Source organism: Ambystoma mexicanum, chromosome 8 (genome assembly GCF_040938575.1).
Source record: "Ambystoma mexicanum isolate Mex_15411 chromosome 8, UKY_AmexF1_1, whole genome shotgun sequence".
Classification (NCBI taxonomy): domain Eukaryota; kingdom Metazoa; phylum Chordata; class Amphibia; order Caudata; family Ambystomatidae; genus Ambystoma; species Ambystoma mexicanum.
The window spans coordinates 350,995,086-351,013,484 of record NC_090929.1 but is presented as its reverse complement, the minus strand read 5'-3'; the positions used below and the strand labels follow the sequence as shown (position 1 = coordinate 351,013,484).

At 49.1% G+C, this 18,399-nt stretch overlaps 1 protein-coding gene across 3 annotated transcripts in view; it reads right to left on the bottom strand.

The window, feature by feature from the left end:
• Positions 1-18,399, bottom strand: part of LRSAM1 (leucine rich repeat and sterile alpha motif containing 1) — a 3,131,994-nt gene that overhangs the window by 2,782,256 nt on the left and 331,339 nt on the right. For all 3 annotated transcript variants that reach the window (XM_069609805.1, XM_069609807.1, XM_069609806.1), the window contains exon 4: positions 8,532-8,576. In XM_069609805.1, coding sequence (XP_069465906.1) covers positions 8,532-8,576 — 45 coding nt within the window. The remainder of the gene's footprint in view (positions 1-8,531; positions 8,577-18,399) is intronic.

Genomic DNA, 18,399 nt, shown 5'->3' with positions numbered 1-18,399 from the left:
GGTGGTCGGACCAATGTGTGGCTGAGATAGAGTCGATGGCTAGGTTTGTGTTCAGTGCATCCAGTCTAACATTCTGCCTTTCACATGTGAGGGTGTATTCACAAGTTGTGTGAAGTTCATGTCAGAGAGGTAGGAGTGTAGAGCACTAGCTTTGTGATCGGAGGTGTCATTGAATCCTAAATTCAGGTCCCAGAGTACTATAAATTTGGTGTTAGGTTTGATGTAGGGCGTGATAGGAGAGGAATATCCGATTCGGGGTGGTTGGGGGCTCTAAGTGATGAGGAGATTGTAGGTGGTATTAGGCTTAGTGTTGAGTTTGATAAGTAATAGTTTGTATCCTTCTATGATGTCACAAGGGCAGGATCTGAATTGAAGATACTTTTTTGCTATGAGGGCGACCCCTCCTCCAACTGAGTTGACACAGTCGGATCTTTGGTGTAAAGGGCTATATAAACCAATAAATACAAATACAAAATCTGAATATGGTGAAGTCCTGTGGTATAGCCAATGCTAGAACTGTGCCCCGATGCTGGGTGTAACCATGATTCGGTAATGGCCAGGAAGTCAAGGTGGTGGTCTAGGATAAGATCATGTATCTCAATGACGGGGGCGCTGAAGGAGCGTATGTTTAAGAGAGCACCTTTGAGCGTGGGAGAGGGTACTGGAGTGGGTGTGGAATAGTGGTGTGCATGACTAAGGGTGGTGTGGTCATTACTCTTAGTACTTGTTGAGGGAGAGGTGGCTGTAGTAGACATTCCGGCTATGGGAGAGGTAGCAGAATGAGCGGTTTTGGTTTCCAGTTTGGGCGGCTGAGTATTCGTGGTATGGGGTGGGCTGAGCTGGAAACGTGAAGAAAGTCAAATGCGCCTATTGTTACCTGTGCATGGGTAGGTGACCGTTTGTTCCAAACTAAGGCTACCAATAGCAAAGCAAAAGCTACCTTGTGCTCTCCGGCTCCATCGCACTAACTAACCCCCTTACCCTCCTTCCTTTTCAGATCCACCTGAGCGCTTGGAGACCATTGAAATGGCAGTGGTGCAAGATTTAAATCTCAACAACATAACATAAAATATACCCCGTCCAAATACCCTCTTTTTATATTTGAATGAATAAACAAGAACAGGATGCCTTTAAAATATTTCAAAGTAAAACAAGAAAGACTACAAAATGAACTTGTGTGTGATTACAATCAATCAGGCTTGCCCATGTTACTCCAGTTCCCTTCCGTCGGACAAGGGCAGTTTGATCAAGTCTGTCTTTTTTAATGCTTTATATAGTCCAAACCTTTATCCAAATGTACTTGCAGGATTTCTTGGGTCTCATACCCCAAGACTAACCAACACCACAAAAAAGTTGACGCTAGTCCTCACACTGCGATGAGTCATTGGCTTCCACAGTCCCAAATAGGACTTACCCTTTCTTGTGCGATGGGCCCCTGTTCGGGGATGTGTGAGGTAGACTGAGGAGCATGGCCCTATATGACCTTCCTTACCGCTTCTCTCTCCTTTTGGAGTCTCTGAGATGGTACTCCCTTTGCCCACTCTACACCTATCATAACCTCCCTCACCTTCAGTCTAGCCACACTGCGTCACACCCACTGTTGTCTTCTGTGCCTTCCTTTGACCAACCTCATCCACTAGCTCCTTCCTAGGCTCGCTAGCTGGTATTCTGTTCTCTAGCAAGCGTAGTAGCTCCTTCGTCCCTTCTCATGGTTTACTTTGATTCCGTATGTATCCTATTCTCCCTCACCTGGGATTCACCTACCAGTCTCTTTGGATGTTTGCCCTCCAGTTTCCAACCTCCCGTCTATCACCTTGTTCTTCCCTTTGGGTGCAAATGGTTCCACTTTCTGGATATCTGGTGATTCATGCACCCCCTTCTTAGTATCACTGGGTGACCTCTGTGCCGCCTCCTTACTATCTTTTGGTGACTCATGTACCCCACTCCTCTGTATCTTTGTAAGACTCCTGCACCCTTTTCCCCCACTTCTCTTGGTGACTCCTTCAACTCCTCCACAGTATCTTTAGGTGAGCCCCTTTCTCAATATCTACCCGCACTCCTCAAGTCTTACTTTGGACAGTCTCCTTCTCTTTTGTCTCTTCTTCAAATTCCTCTCTCCAGCTCTTTCTGCAACTAATCTCTTCCCAGCAACATCAGGGCCAGACTGAGCTGCTGTACTTGTATACTGTGGTCTTTCATCCCCTTGAGCAGATCTCGGGCTGAGAGTCTGCACCCGTGTGATCCTGTGCTGAGCTGTGCCGTATTGGTTAATGTGATCTGGATCAGGTGGGCTGTAAGGAGGTTGTGCCTTGTTTACATTAGAGCCTGTGAACGTCTTGGGTTTTAATATTAGCTCCTGTGACACTCCAAGGTATCCTGGTTCGCCCAGCAAGTTTTTTTTCATAACTTTTTATTTGCATTTTTAATCAAGAACACATTGCAACTTGAATATAACCCCTGCACCCCCCTCTTCTTCCTCCCCCTTCATCCAAGAGTCGTCTTTGTGCCGGCAGGCTCCCTTAGGATGTGCCGAAGTTGTGTTTGCATTCTCTTTGGCGTCTCCATCTTGTGTTCGTTCATCGGCGGCAACTCCAACATACTTCCCCTTCCCCGGGGTCATTCTGTTATTCCCAGTAACCTTGACCAGTCATCTGTATTGAACTTTTTGTAGTCCCCTTGAATGGAGTAGGTGAGCCACTCCAAGGCAACAAAGCTCCATATTTTCGCCACCCATTTCATGTTCCTGTGGGGGGTCTCTGGACTGGGAGGGCTGCAAAGTAATAGAGTAGCTGCGGTAGTATCGCCATTTTTAAGAGATTTATGTGCCCTATCCATGTTATAGATAGTGGGCCCCAGCCTATCAGTTTAGTTTTGAGCTTTTCCAGGAGGGGCGGATAGTTTTCTTGGTATAGCCTTCCCACTGAATTAGCCAGTTTTATTCCCATGTAGGTTATGGAGTGTTCGACCCATCTATATGGGGAGGTCCTTTCGAGGTTGTGCGCAACATTGTTTGAGAGGGAGAGGTAAAGGATTTCCGATTTGCTTTCGTTTATGTTTAGCCCGGCCACGGCTCCGAACTGGTTAAGTTCCCTTTCTATCGCCCCCGGGAGGTCTCTGGTTGGGTCATGGTCAAGAGCATATCATCGCGAACGCGGCTATTTTATGTGTGCCACCCGCAAATGTAATGCCCGCTATGTCCTCATTGGCTCTCACTGCTGCTAGGAAGGGTTCTAGATGTATTCCATATAATATGGGGGATAGTAGTGGGCACCCCTGCTTGGTGCCTTGCATGACTGCCACTGGTCTCGAGATTTGCCCTTTGATGGATAGCCGGAGGACCGGTTGCTGGTAGTTGGCCCTCACTCGGCCCAAAAACGTGGGTCCGAATCCCATCCTGGTCATTATTGCAAAGAGGAATCCCCACTCTATCTGATCAAAGGCTTTCTCAGCATCTACCGCCATGAGGAGAGCAGGGATTTCTCTCTTGTGGGCCTTTTCTATTAGATGCACGATTCTCCGGACATTATCTCCCGTCTGCCGGCCCCTAATGAAACCCGATTGGTCTGGGTGGATTATTTTGGTGGAGGATCTGGTGAAGTCTTGTCGCTAGGATTTTCGTTTGGATTTTAGAATCTACGTTTATTAGTGCGATGGGGCGGTAGGAACCGCACTCTGTCGGGTCCTTGTCTCTTTTGGGTATGAGGATTACTTTAGCTTCTTTCATAGATTTGGATATGGCATTGTCCGTACCAATTTGTTTGAACAGTTCCGTGAGGTGGGTATTAGTATTTCATTATGGGTCTTATGAAACTCTGCTACAAAGCCATCTGGCCCTGGGGATTTATTGATGGGTAAGGATTTTATAGCGGCCCTAACTTCGTCCTTAGTTAACTCCTTTTCCAGGGTTTCTCTCTCCTCTTCTGTTATACGCGCCAGATCAATCTTGTTTATATACGATTCTTGGAGGGCTGGGGATGGGTTGTCCTAGCTGTATAAACTGTAGTATAACTGGACAAACTCCCTCTCGATATCATTGTTGTTGGCGCTAGTCATACCCGTGTTGGTTTTAATTTTCAGGATTGTTTTATCCTTCTGCACTCCTCAGCATCCTGGCCAGCAAACGATCTGACTTGTTTGCTTTGATAGAATATTTTTGCCTAAGGTGTAATAGATTGCATTCCGCCGCCCTTGTCTGTATTAAGTTTAGTTGACCCTGTGAAGCCCTATACTCCCTTTTAATGGCTGGAGTTTGGGCGGTGCCCATCTAGGCCATTATCTCCTTTAGTTTATCCTCTAACCTGGCCCCCTCCAGCCTCATTTCCCTATCTCTTCTTTCTTTGAGTGCTATGATTCTCCCTCTTATTGTTGGTTTGTAAGCGTCCCATCTGACCTGTAGTGCTGTGTCCCCGACTCTGTTTTCAAAATAGGCTTCAGTTCTTCTGCAACTTCCCGGACTAGCACGTCATCCTTAAAGAGAGGGGCGGGGAAGCGCCACCTCCACAAGCCAGACGGGCACCGGTTCCTTTTTAGTTTGAGGGTTATTGGGGCATGGTCTGAGAGTATGATTGTGCCAAGAGTGATGCTCATCGCTCTTCCCAGCAATGCTCTTGAAACCCAGGTAGAGTCGATTCTAGAGTGTGAACGGTGTGCGTGCAAGTAAAAGGTATAGCCTTCCTTTTCCCCCTCTAGTTCCCTTCATGCGTCTTATTAGCACCAGCTTGTGGATTTTTCCCCCCTGAAGGTTGCCCCTGCGGTCCTGGCGCTTTGTTGCCCCTATTTTTAATGGGGTCCCATGCCATGTTGAAGTCCCCTGTTAATATAATGAGGGTTTTTAGCAAACTTTGAGCTTTGTCATGTTTTGGACGAAGGCGTCTTGGCCGGTGTTGGGTGCGTATAATGTAGTCACAGTGTAGGCCTCTCCCCTCCCCTCCAGAGATACTGCCAGGTACCTCCCCCATGTCATCCGATTCCATCCCTGTCATGGTCAGGTCCAGCCTATTTTTCAGTGCCAAGAGAACCCCTCCTTTTTTGTTGGATTGAGTGGCCTGGAAGGTTCTTGTGTAACCCCAGAGTTTTATTCTTGGTCTAGCCCTGGTGTGAATATGTGTTTCTTGCAATGTGACTACGTCCAGCTGTTCTCGTCTAAGGTATCTCTCAATCTTTTTCCTTTTGATTGGCGGGTTTAGCCCGTTGACGTTTAGGGATATGCTCTTTAGCTCATCAGTACTAACCATTATTGGTTACGCGAATCCGTACCATATGTCTGCTTCCCGGTGTGAATTCGATGCCGACTCTTTGGGACCTTCCCTCCTTCCTGTAGTGCCCCATCCCCTGCAATTTTGGCTGCCCCCGGCCCTCCTCATCCACCCTTTCCTTCTTCCACCCCCCGCTCCCGAAATGGGCTGGTTCAACTGGTCATTGGCCTCCCTCGACTTGTGGTGTCGAGAGTCGAACCCTAGAGTTCCCCCCAGGTTCGCCCCACGCAGGATCACCCAATCCCATTCCAAGTTTCCCTTTTCCCCCCTCCCCACGAGGCCTCTACCCTTTACTTTGTGTAGCATTAAAGCACAGGCACTTAGCTTGTTGTGCACCCTCCCCAGGCGAGCTGTCCGAGGGATAGTGTTTCTTTGTGCCGTGGGTTTCAGCTCGGGGCATTGACAGGGTTTTCCGACTTGTCCTGCTCCTTCCTGGGAGGCGGCCCTCCGAAGTGTTTGGCATTCCCCCCTCTTGGACCTTTTGGACTTCACAGTGGACCATTCCCACGGTCTAAGGGCATGATGTTGGACTACCAAGGAGGTGGATGTTGGTTGAGCTTCATCTTCGATTCCCAGAAAGGTCGTTCCCTGTTCGTATGTCGCGACTTTTTGTTGCTTCCCTTGCCAGTCGAAGATCAGGCCGAATGGGTGGGTACATCTGTAGCGAATTTCTCAGGCTCTCAAGAATGCTAGTACTGGGCCCATTCTCCTCCTTTTGATATGGGTTGCTTGTGCCATGTCCTGGTAGAGGAATATTTCTGCTCAATTAGAGGTGATCTGTTTCGCTTTCCTGGCCTTGGCTAGTATTTGTTCTTTGACAGCGTTGCTATACATAGCAGCCAGGACGTGTCTTAGTCTCACCCCTTGTTCCTGTCGACGTGGGCCCACCCTGTGGATTCTGTCAAATTGGTTCTCTGGGGCTGCCTCGGGTTCCAGGAGATCGCCAAAGATGCTCTTGATTACATGGTGTAGGTCCTGGTCCTGCGTTTCCTCCGGTAGGCATTTGACGCATATGTTAGACTTCCTGGACCTATTCTCCAGGTCCTCCGCCTGCAGTTCGAGGTTGTTGGTGGCTGCCGCTAAGGTTTCAAGCACGGTGTCTGCTTTCCTTGCATCTTCCGTCAGCTCCTGGATTGATGTTTCATTGGTGTCCACCCCCTTCCTCATTTTATTGATGTCCCTTTATTTCCTGTAGTCCCTCCACCAGGTCTTCTCTCGGTGCCTCCATTTGTGACAGCCCTGCTGTGGTGATTTTTTCCACTATCTCGCTGAGGAAGTGTTTAAGCGAGGACTGTGTTACCGGTCTGCCCTGTTCCCCTTACGCGGGGTCCACTCCTGTGTCTGAGAACCAGTCTGTTGTGGGGTGCCCCCGGCAGGGTCTGCCTCCTTGGCCCATATCTTTGTCAGTGCACCTTCCTGTGATTTGTTGGCATTCCTGGGTGCCGGCAGGGAGTCTTTGTTCCCGTTTGTCGTCATCGCGCGCGGGATATGGCGTGCCTGTGTTCTGCGGACCCCCTGGTCCAAGCCGGGGCTGAGCAAGTACCACCACCGGTATGTGTAGCTCGTTGCTCCGGGCCCTGTGGAATCTGAGTTCTACCCTTTCGTGCAACCAGTTTCCTTCCTTGGGCGCTGTCTGTTTTGCTTGTGCTGGGGGTCTGTCCAAGGAAAGTCCACTCTTGTCCCAGTGGGATTTGCCGCCCTCTGCTATGTCCGATACTTATGTGGGGCGAGACTGGCACTTACTGTGGGTTGGGATATTCCCCTCGCCTCTGAGACACTTCTCTTTTACAGTGATGGTATGCTTCCTGCTTCCCCTCTTTGCTGCGTTACTGGACCTCTTCGCCTGGCTAGCTTGGGAGCCTCCCGGGTTGCGCCCCCACTGCTCAGTTCCTGCGCTCTGAGTGCCCCGTTTTTGGCTCAGGCCCTGTCGCGCCTCTTGGCGGTCTCCGGCCCCTTCCCGGGTTTCCTTTTGTGGCGAGTCCCTTTCAGGCCGAGGGCCCCGTGCTCCCTGGGTCCACCCTGGGGAGAGGGGCTCCGCTGGTTATGGTCGGGGGGGTTCACTGGGGAATTCTCCCCTTGCTCTGCATGGGTTCCTGCTGCCAGGGGCCCCAGGGTCCTCCTTGTGGTCTGTCTGGCACTTAGCTTTCACCGGCTGGTGCAGGCGATGTGCGATCCCCAGGTCCTGTCACCTCTCTGCCTGCTAGTAGTTGGGGGTCTGAGAAGGGCGTTCTCCCAACAGTTTATCGGCTTCCACTGTATGTTTGTTGGACCCGCTGGAAAGAGGGGGGGGGCTTAATGAGGGGGTGTTCCTCTCCTGCTTCCTTAATGTTGCCTCTCCTATCTTGGGGCCTTCCTCACCATAACTTTGCGCCCGTAGGGCTCCGTGCTGGATCTGCGGCCTCGCTGGCGGTTTATTGATGCCTCTGCCATATCTGGGAGCTGCTGGAGCCTTTCACGGGCTGCCCGTGGTCCTCCGGCGTGATCCTGTGTCCTTCGGAGTCCTCTGGCACCTGCGGGTGCCTGTGGCGTCTCCCGTTACCTGCTGGTGCCTGTGGCGTCTCCCGGTGTCCCTTTTTGTCTGGGAAGTCCACAAGGCAGACCGCCGACGCTGGAGACAGGGAGCTGGGTACCATTGCGGTCTCCGCCTTGGCTCGTTCCACCTGTGTGCGGCTCGCTGATCCGGAGCCTCGCCCGACTTATGGTGTTGCACAGGGAGGCCAGGTGCTGGCATTGTCCTTCCCGGCCGCCCTGTCAGATGTGCGGGATCCTTCCGGCTGCTCTTGTCCCCCTCACGCTCTATGATGGCACTGTGGGTGCCTTTCTTCGGCTCCCTCCGTCCCCCGCTGCCGTTTGCTGAGTCTTCCGATGCCTGGGGAGGGCTTTCTCAGTGGCTTTGCATGCTTCTGGGGCCTTGCGGGTTGGGCGCTCAGAGGTCGCGATGTTCACTGCATCGCGGCCATCTTGGAATCTCGGGCTTGCATCTTTTAACATTAGAGCATCAGTCAGCAGCTTCCACTAGATAGGGGACCTACCTGAAGCCTATAGGAAGGTAGTGGAGGTTAGAAGTTTTATGCCGGAAGAAAGCAAAAAACAAGATCAACCCAATCTGAGCAGGAAGACAGGGGTAAGAACAACATCAATCCAATCAGAGATTATTTACTACTACAAGAGGGCGCTTCGGAACACAATTTACTTGTTGTATAAGCGCCTTACAAATGCACAATAAATAAATAAGTAGCACATTTGAAATATGTTAAGAAAACAATGCTGTCTTACCTTCTTTTGCAATACTTTACATGTTGAGAAAGCAGCATCTGGAATCTGCACAAAAAGATAAACAAACGTCAGAACTAGGCATTTAGTTATCTAGGAATTCAACTACACAACTACGCTATGGTTGCCTCTTTTCGTACCGGGTCACAGCCTTTAACATTTACATGAAGGGGGAAAGTTGAAAGGTTTAATTGCATGAAAAAGCTTTTCACCTTTGCCTCATGGTGTATTTGCTCTCTCACAGCTGGTGCCATAGTACTACTTGCAGACCCTTATAACTTTACACATTCAAGAATGTTGCATGCTAATTGTAGTTCTAGAAGCAGAGCTAAGATCATCTGTCTATGAAGTTATGAATTTGCACATTGCTGCTAAGGGCAGTACAGTATACACAGTGGAGCTCAATTTTCTCCAAGATGTAATTTGACGGCAGGGACCTGCTACGCTTGCCAGGTCTGTGCTGGCAAATTCTTTGTTATTTGCACTGTAGGGTGCAAATGTAAAGGCAAAAAGGCAGCGTACAAGTATCTACGCCATCTTTTGCCCTTCACATTTGCACTATGCAGTGCAAAGTGAGTAAACGCTGCCTGGCATGCTAGCAGGCCAGGCAGCGTCTACTTCTCACAATTAAACTCTCCCCGACATGCATGTTTAATTTGAATGTTAACACTGATGCATGCATGGTAGGCAGTGTTCACAAATATAATTAAACCTTGCCTGACATGCGATCATGTCGTGGAGGATTTAATTATAACTGTACACGCGCGCCACCATGGTTGCATGGCAGGGAACGTGTACAATGGATCCCTATGGGGTCTGCCTGCTTTATGAAAATCCAAGCCGGCGCAGATGCTGGAGCATTTGTATGGCAGAGAGGAAGGGAGCAGCAGAAAAGTAAATTGCATTCCACCCCTCCTCTCCGCCATACAAATGCTTGAAAATGAGCAGTATCGTGAACGGAAGGCACTCTACGCCTTCCATTCATGTTACGGCTCTCATGAACATGAGCCCCTATCAGTGCATGTTCACCATTACATCATGTGTTCAAAATAGTATGAAATGTACAGTACCGTCAGCACAACCCAATCAACACACAGTCCCTTAAGCTAATAAGTATAAACCTCCTATATGCCCAGAATTCGTCCCACCCAACAATAACTCAAGACTCAAAATTCCTGCACCATAGAACCTGCTGATGCCTTGATTGGTAACTTTTATAGTTGGGGTTTTGTTAACCCAAACCAACTGAATTAAACAAGTTACATACTCATACTCTTGTAGTGCATACTCTATCCCCGTTTTTGGCAGACCTGTCGTCAAAATATGGAAAGCAGGTAAGCAAAACATATTTTTGATCCATTGTTTCAAAAGCTGAAGGTTACAGTGCTCCAGGTCACCATTAGGGGTTAAGTGGTGTTCTTTGCACTCTCAGTTAGCGGTAGGGTTTCTGACTTTCACCCCCTCTGGTTTGTGCTGTCTCCTGTGGGTCCGATTCTGCTTTCTGGCATTGCCCTCTGCCATCCGTACTTGGTATCAACCGGCCTCCTGACCAGCTTCTTGTTCCCCGACCTGCACTGCTTCTACTGGCAGTGCTAAGCAGCTTTACAAAGCCCTCCTCTTCATAATCACTCCCAAATGTAAATCCCCCCACATAAAGAAAATGTTAATTACCTGCATCTAGCTCTCCAGAGTTCATAACTTTTATAGTTTGACATGCTTTGAAGCTTTCATTTTGAAAAATAATTTTCTTCTGTAAAATTAATTCAATACACAAGATAAAGCCAACAAAAAATTACTTCTCTTTAGCAGCCTATCATCCAGTTTCTGGTGCCATCTTTGGATTCTGATAAAGCACTGGAATGTCTAGTATGTAATAAGTCTTTAAATGGAAGACAAGTGGTCAACTGTGAATCTATGCAAGATACGAGCACTGCAGAAGAACAAGTTACTTCTTACCTTGTAACGTTCTTTCGACGGGATGTTCCTCTGACGTATTCCTCATCTTAGATATCTCCTTCCAGCTCTGCTGGCCTCGGAAAAAATTTTCTCTAGAGGGCGCTGCGCGTCGACGTCCTCCGAGTCGATGTCCCTCGACAGCTGACGTCGACGTCATCCTGCCTATAAAGGCCACGCGCAGCGTCCGTTGCTCAGTTCCGTTTTGTAGCCCACAATAATACTTTCTGGACTAACTAATCACCCTGAAGGAGCGTAAGCTGCAACAACAAGGGAAGTAGAACTGCGGGGATGGATGGGAGGGTCGATGAGGAATACGTCGGAGGAACATCCCGTCGAAAGAACGTTACAAGGTAAGAAGTAACTTGTTCTTCGAAGGGATTGTGTCCTCCGACGTATTCCTCATCTTAGATAGGCTCCCATAGCAGAATTCTATTATCGGAGGAGGGAGTACTGACTTCACGCTGTCTTCTATTGATGAATAGAATGCAGTACAGCCCTTCCAAACCTAGTCTCTTGACTGGAGGAGGAATCCAGATTGTAAAAACGTGTAAAGGTATGGACAGACGACCATGTAGCGGCCGCACATATGTCTTTAACCGGCACGCCTCTTTTGAGGGCCGATGAAGCTGCAATACCTCTGGTCGAATGAGCCCTAAGGTTTTGAGGGGGCTCTTTCCCTGCCAGTTTATAACATTCCAGAATGGCTAGAATGATCCATCTGGAAATGGTCTGCTTAGTTATTGGTAACCCCAGCTTGTGACCTGTGTATCCTACAAACAGCTGGTCTGCCTGTCTTATCCTGGCTAGTCTACTAATGTAAAAACTTAAAGCCCTCCTAGGGTCTAGCCTGTGTAACCTCTCTTCCTCTTTCCCCGGGTGAGGAGGAGGATAGAAAGATGGTAGGGTAATCTTCTGAGTGATATGGAATTCAGAAACCACCTTTGGGAGGAAATTAGGCTTCACTTGCAGGACAACTTTGTCTTTGTGAAATATTGTATGAGGGGGTTTACAAGAAAGAGCTTGTAATTCGCTCACCCTTCTAGCAGATGTAAGTGCTATTAATAAAACAGTTTTAAGGGTAAGGAATCTTAACGAACAAGAATGGAGCGGTTCGAAAGGTGTACCCATCAGGAAAGTTAGTACTAAGTTTAAATCCCATAGGGGAACTTGGAATGGTCTTGGGGGATAAACATTGGTTAACCCCTTTAGAAACTGTATTACCAAGGGTAATTTGAAATAGGATGGTTCTTCCGCAGTACGCTTAAAGATGGATAGCACTGCGAGATAGCCCTTAATGGTGCCCACTTGAAGGCCTGAATTTGCCAAATATAGTAGGAAGGACAAAACCATTGGTGTAGCACATGAAAAAGGGTCGATATTCTGTTCTCTACACCAGCTGCAAAATCTGTTCCAACGGCAGCGGTATAAAGACTTTGTTGCTGGCCTCCTTGCCGAAAGCAACACCTCCATAACATCATCAGGGAGGTCCCAATCCTTGTACCTCAGCCTTTCAGAAGCCAAGCGTGAAGGTTGAGGGTTTTGATGTCTGGATGGAGAACCTGACCTCCCTTCTGTGAGAGTAGGTTCTCTCTGAGTGGAAGTCGAATTGGAGGGCAGATGGACAAGTCTAGAAGGTCCGGGTACCACGTTCTCCTGGCCCAATCCGGGGCAATTAGGATCATGGTTCGCCGGAATCTTCTCAACCTCCTGATCATTTGAGGAATGACAGGGACCGGTGGGAACGCGTACAGAAGCGGAAACTCCCAGTCCACTATGAACGCGTCTCCCAGAGCTCCTCTCGGGGGAAATTCCCTTGAGCAGAACAGGTCGCATTTCCTGTTTAGGCTGGTGGCGAACAGATCTACCTGAGGGGTTCCCCAAAGGGCGAAGATCTCTTGAAGGACTTCCTGAGCTAGCTCCCACTCGTGGGAGACTGTTCTGCCTGCTCAGAGCGTCCGCTGTCAAGTTCTTCTCTCCGGCTAGGTGAACTGCCGATAGAGAGATTCCTTCTTGGATTGCCCAAAACCAGAGCTGCATCGCCTCTCTGCACAGGGGTAGTGATCCTACGCCTCCTCTTTTGTTGAGGTAATGCATGGCCACCGTGTTGTCCGTCATTATCAGGACGTTCTTCCCTTGTACAGCTGGCAGGAACGCCTTCAGCGCAAGTCTGATGGCTCTCAGCTCTAACAGGTTGATGTGTAGTCTGGACTCCGATGGAGACCAACGACCGCTGATGGTCAAGTCGTTGGCGTGGGCTCCCCACCCCGTGAGTGAGGCATCCGTGACTACTGTTATCTCCGGCCAGGGTTGCCAAAACTGTTCTCCTTTCAGAATGTTCTCCTGACAGGCCCACCACTGAAGGTCTCGAGCCACCCTGTCGGGAACCTGAAGAAGATCTGTCATTCTCCCTGAGAATTGTGACCACTGAGTCCTCAGTGCCCACTGGAGGGATCTCATTCTCAGGCGAGCCTCTGGCACTAGGAAAATGCAGGATGCCATGAGGCCTAGCAACCTCAAAAAGTCGAAGGCTGGGAGACGTTGGGCATGCTGGAACTTGGTAACCATCTGTAGAATATCTTGAGCCCTCACCTCTGGTGGCAAGGCTTTTCCCAGGGAAGTGTCCAGGATCGCTCCTTTGAACTGGAGTCTCTGCGATGGTATCATTTGTGACTTCTTTAAATTGAGGGAGAAGCCCAGTCTGTGAAGGAAGTGGCACACGTGATTTAGCTGGATCTGAGCTTGTTCCGGAGAAATAGCCCTGATCAACCAATAGTCCAGGTAGGGGTAGACGTGAATCCCTTCCCTCCTTAGACTTGCAGCCACTACCGACATTAACTTGGTGAAGACCCTCGGGGCGGAGGTCAGCCCAAATGGCAGCACTCGAAATTGATAGTGAGAGTTGCCAATTGCGAACCTCAGGTATTTCCTGTGTTTGAGATGGATAGGCATATGGAAATAAGCGTCCTGAAGGTCCAGAGATACCAACCAGTCCTGGAACTGAAGGGCCTGGAGGATCTGAGAAAGAGTGACCATCTTGAATTTGTCTTTTCTGAGGAATTTGTTCAATTCTCGCAAGTCCAAGATGGGTCTCAGTCCTCCGTCTTTCTTTGGAATGAGAAAGTAAGGGGAGTACCAGCCCTTGTTCCTCTCCGCTACAGGTACCGGTTCTATGGCACCTTTCTCTAGCAGGTCCCAAATTTCCTGCAAGAGGAGCGGATCTGGAGCTTTCTGAGAGCTGATCCCCGGTGGATGACTCTGAGGTATACGTAGGAAGGGCAGGCAGTAACCTTGGGCAACTGTTTCCAATGCCCAAGCATCTGACGCGATAGCCTGCCATACCGCCAGATGTTGAGTCAACCTGCCTCCTACAGGTGTCCTGTGAGGGAAGTCCTCAGAGTGGTTTTGGGGCGGCTGATGCAGATGCCGATGGTAAAGAGGTACCTGCTGTTGCTGCGGCTTTTGAATATCTACCCCGTCCACCTTGGGTAGTTCTTCTTTGACCCCTTTCAGCCGGTCGTCCTCTACCTCTTCCAAATGCGGAGTAGAAGCGAAAGGACTTGCCCCTCGCAGAGGTTCCTGTGGGACAAAAAGGAGTCTGACAGATTGCAGCTCCTAGGGATTTTGCTGCTGCTTTTGAAGTTTCTCTAAACTGTCATCCGCCTTTTTCCCGAACAAAGAAGAGCCATCGAATGGCATGTTCAAGAGCCTGGCTTGCACATCTGGGGCAAAACCAGACTTTCTCAACCAAGCGAATCTCCTGGTTGATGTACTTGCCGCCATTGCTCTGCTGATACTGTCAGCCGAATCAATGCCCGTCTGGAGGGATTCGCACATAGCGTCTTTACCGTCCTGTATAATATTCAGGAACGCATCCCTTTCTTCTCCCTCTGGGATGCAGTCAGCCGCTGTAGAAGCACACTCCCAAAGTGTATGGCTGAACCTAGCAAGGGTGCAAGTAGCATTAACAGATTTTAACGCCATGCTACATGCTGAAAAGACTTTCTTTGCCATAGCATCATATTTTTTTATCGTCCCTGTCCTGTGGGACGGTAGGATAAGCCGTCTTGACATCGGTAGAGGATGCTGCCTGTACCACCAGACTTTCTGGGGATGGGTGTTTAGACAAAAACTCTGGGTCTGTAGAAGATGCCCTGTACTTTGCAGACAGTTTTTTATTTACTGCTGGTACTACATCTGGGGTTTCCCAGTTTGTCATGATCTTTCTCTGAAGAGCTTTATGAAAAGGCACCACAGGATCCTCCTGTGGGCCTTTGTCAAGAATATCCGTGAGATCATCTTGTTGGAAAGATTGTGAAGGTGCAGACCCCCCCATGAACTCTGTGATCCTGGCCATTAAGGCTCTGTAGGGGGTTTCAGCATGCTCCCCTGGGTCTGGCTTAGCAAACTCCACCTCAGGGGAAGTGTCTAACCCACTTGCCTCATGTAAGGAATCATGAAGATCCTTTAACCTGCGCTCTTCAGAGGAAAATTCCTCTCTAATTGGGGTTACAGGTCCCTGTAACTCAAATGTGTCTTCCTGTTCAGACAATTCACCCTCTTCCAAAATTGAGGACATAGTTCTCAATTGTTCTGAACTCATAAAGGGAGTAAATCCCATTTCCAAGGCAGAGGGTGCCGAACTTGTCATTATCGGCCTCGAAAACGTTGATGTCGTCGACGCCTTCGAGCATGGCGTCGAAAACAACGGCGGAGGCCTCAAAGACCTCGACAGAATTGGAATTCTACTCGACAATCTCGAAGCCATCGACGTCGAGGACCTGGGGATAGTCACTGGATGTGTATTAAACGTGACTTTTCTTGGCGTCGACGCCGGTGTCGAAGCTGGCGTCGAGTCGACAGACCCGTGTGTCGAAGGTCCCTTCGACAACGGCGTCGAAGACATCGACCTCGACGGAACCCTCGTCGACGGCGTCGACGGAACCTTCGAGGAAGGTTTGGAGGTCATAGTCCTACTTGAGGGTTCGAGACGCGCTCGAGAGGTTTCCTTCGCCGGATACTGCGACTCGCAGCGTTTTTGACCTTCGGGTCTTTCGACCAGAGCATCGCTCTCGGCAGTCTTCGAGGGGGTCGAGGCCGCTTTCTCGAAGACGCTCATCATATTTTTTCGGAATTCCTCCCATTCGGCCCGGGAACTATGTTTCGTGGGGCGAGGGATTCTTTTTGGCGAAACAGAGGAAGAGGAAGACAGAGAAGGGGATCTTCGAGTGCTTCGATCTCGAGGAGTGACGAGACCCACTCCGAGACCTGGAGCGCGAATGGTGACGAGGAGACGAATGTCTCGACTTCGTCGACGAAGAAGAAGCTTTAAAAGTCTTACCTTTCTCCAGCTTCCCCCTACGCTCCTTCAGGGCCTTAGCTGTCATGGACATACAGTCCTCGCATTCCGAACAATGGTGTTCAGCTCCCAAACACCACAGACAAACTCTGTGAGGATCGGTCAAAGACATCTTTTTCCCACAATCTCGACATTTCTTGAAGCCGGATCGAGGAGTTGTCGGTTCCGACGAGGAAGCCATCGAGTACGGATCGAATAACTCGAGGTAAATAGGATTAATCTGACTAAGAACTGAGCAACGGTATTCCGAGGCACTGAGTAAGCGCGGAAAAACGGAACTGAGCAACGGACGCTGCGCGCGGCCTTTATAGGCAGGATGATGTCGACGTCGATACGGCGGCTGTCTAGGGACATCGACTCGGAGGACGTCGACGCGCAGCGCACTCTAGAGAAAAAATTTTCCGAGGCCAGCAGAGCTGGAGGGAGATATCTAAGATGAGGAATACGTCGGAGGACACAATCCCTTCGAAATACAGTTTCCTCAGTAATGGATCATGAATAGGTGCTGTGGCACTTTCTTAAGGGATGCTATCTAAACCAAGGAACAGAGTTGTCAATGGCCCTCATTACGACCTTGGCGGAGGACCATGGTCCATGGCGCTAAGGGTGCAATTCCGCCATGGTGGTTGGCGGACTTACCGCCCCATTCCGACCTTGGCGGGGCGGTAAGTCCCCAATCCCCATTTTGCCCTTCCCCATTCCCATTTTTGCCCCATAGGGCATAATGGGAGTGGGGAAGGCGTTAATTACGCCACCGTAAATTACGGTGGCGTAATTAACATCAAGGTCCCTTAGCGCCATGGATTTTAACGCCTGCAAAAAGCAGGCGTTAAACTCACCATGGCGCAAAGGGACCTCGTACTCAGGCGGTAAGGGTCGGCGATGTTTACGCTGGCGTAAACCCCTTACCGCCTGGGTCGTAATGAGGCCCAATATCAGTTATTCCTCTCTCAGATAATAGGAACTTTCACTCTAAGTTCCATCATATAAGCTTTCTCTTTTCAGTCTCATACTCCAGTGTAATTAGGAACTTTATGAGTTCCAGCATACAGTGTTTCTTTTTTAAAATCGCCTTCTCAAATGGCTATAGGAATATTCCCTCCAGGTTCCAGCATGCAGTGTTTTTCCTTTTAACCAATGTGTCCATTGGCTCGAACAATTCCCTCACCTGGTTGCAGACCACAGTGTCCCTCCTTTGAGTAACATTCTCAGACCTATTTTCTTGTGCCTCAGTCGTTTGCTCCTCATCCTGTGGCCTTCCCCTTGGTTCTCTCCTCACCAATGGTAATCGTCCACAAACTGCCCCAATCTTGTTTGTTTGTGCCACTCTGTCAGTCTTCCAATATGGTCATTCAGACATAATTCCCGCTCAAGGTAATCCTCTGCTGACTTCGCACAGTCCTAGATTCCTCTTCGGGTACTCACTCTAGACTACTCTTTGTGGAAGCATGCTCTTCTTCCGTCTAGGTGTAGAGCTTGTCTCATCCTCTGCTGCCCGTGGGCTTCGTGTCAAACATCCCCTTAACATCCACTGCCTCTCCTCTGCTAAGCCTTCCTTATCAGACTTTTCATGGCTTCCTTGCGAGAGCTTCTGTTACACCGTCTTCAGCACTCCATCTCCCTCTAGTTTCTCCATCTTCTTCAGTCCCTGTGGTGCTGTGGGCTGCATCATATGACAATGGGTGTTGAAGAATGGCCTATGATTTCTCGCTCTTGTAATAGTTATGTAATGTACTCCACCCCAATTCACAAGCAGCATCAAATTACCTCACATTATACCCTGGTGAAGGAGGGTTTAATCAAAAGGGCTCTGCAACACAGGATATCAAATAATGGACTGCTTCCTGGCCTTCGTGTTCATGCAGTGCTTGGTGAACATATACAGAGCTCTCACAGTGGTTGCTATGCAAATACTCTAGTGTTAAGCCCACTCACATACATGTTGTTGCCAACATAATCCTTGTGAAATGTGCTCTCTCACTTTTCCAGTAAAGCAAATCTTAGCCGCCTTGTGACACAAAACAATGTAGACCCAAATCTTTTTTTTGATTCCTTGCTGGGAAAAGAACTTAGCCAAAGGCCAAAAAGTGGTGTTGATATTTCGATTTGCTTAGTTCATAGAGCTGTTGGGGGGTGGGCGGCAGGGGATGCACAAACGCCTGGACTCAGGAAGAATGGTTCACTGTGTTTATTTACACAATGAAAATGAAAAGATACAAAGAAAATTAAAAGAAACAAAACAACATAATGTTTTTAGAATTAAACAAAATCTCTGGCACTGGGCGTGATGTTATCTCACCTCCCCATTAGCGCTGCGGGTTCGCCCGGGGTTCCTGAGCCCAGTCAGCAGACCTGGTTCCACAAAAGACTCTGGGTCAGTTGAGCCTCTCCCTCGACCAGCTGCTGGTCTAGGCATAGGAAACCTGGTTGATGGATGGATACAGTCTTTCATATTGCCACTGAAAAGGATTTTAAAAGTGATCCTAATGGGGGGGGGGTCAATAACAGTCTGTAAGGGAGAATGCTCTGTATAGGCTAATTTCCCAAACCTAGTGAGTC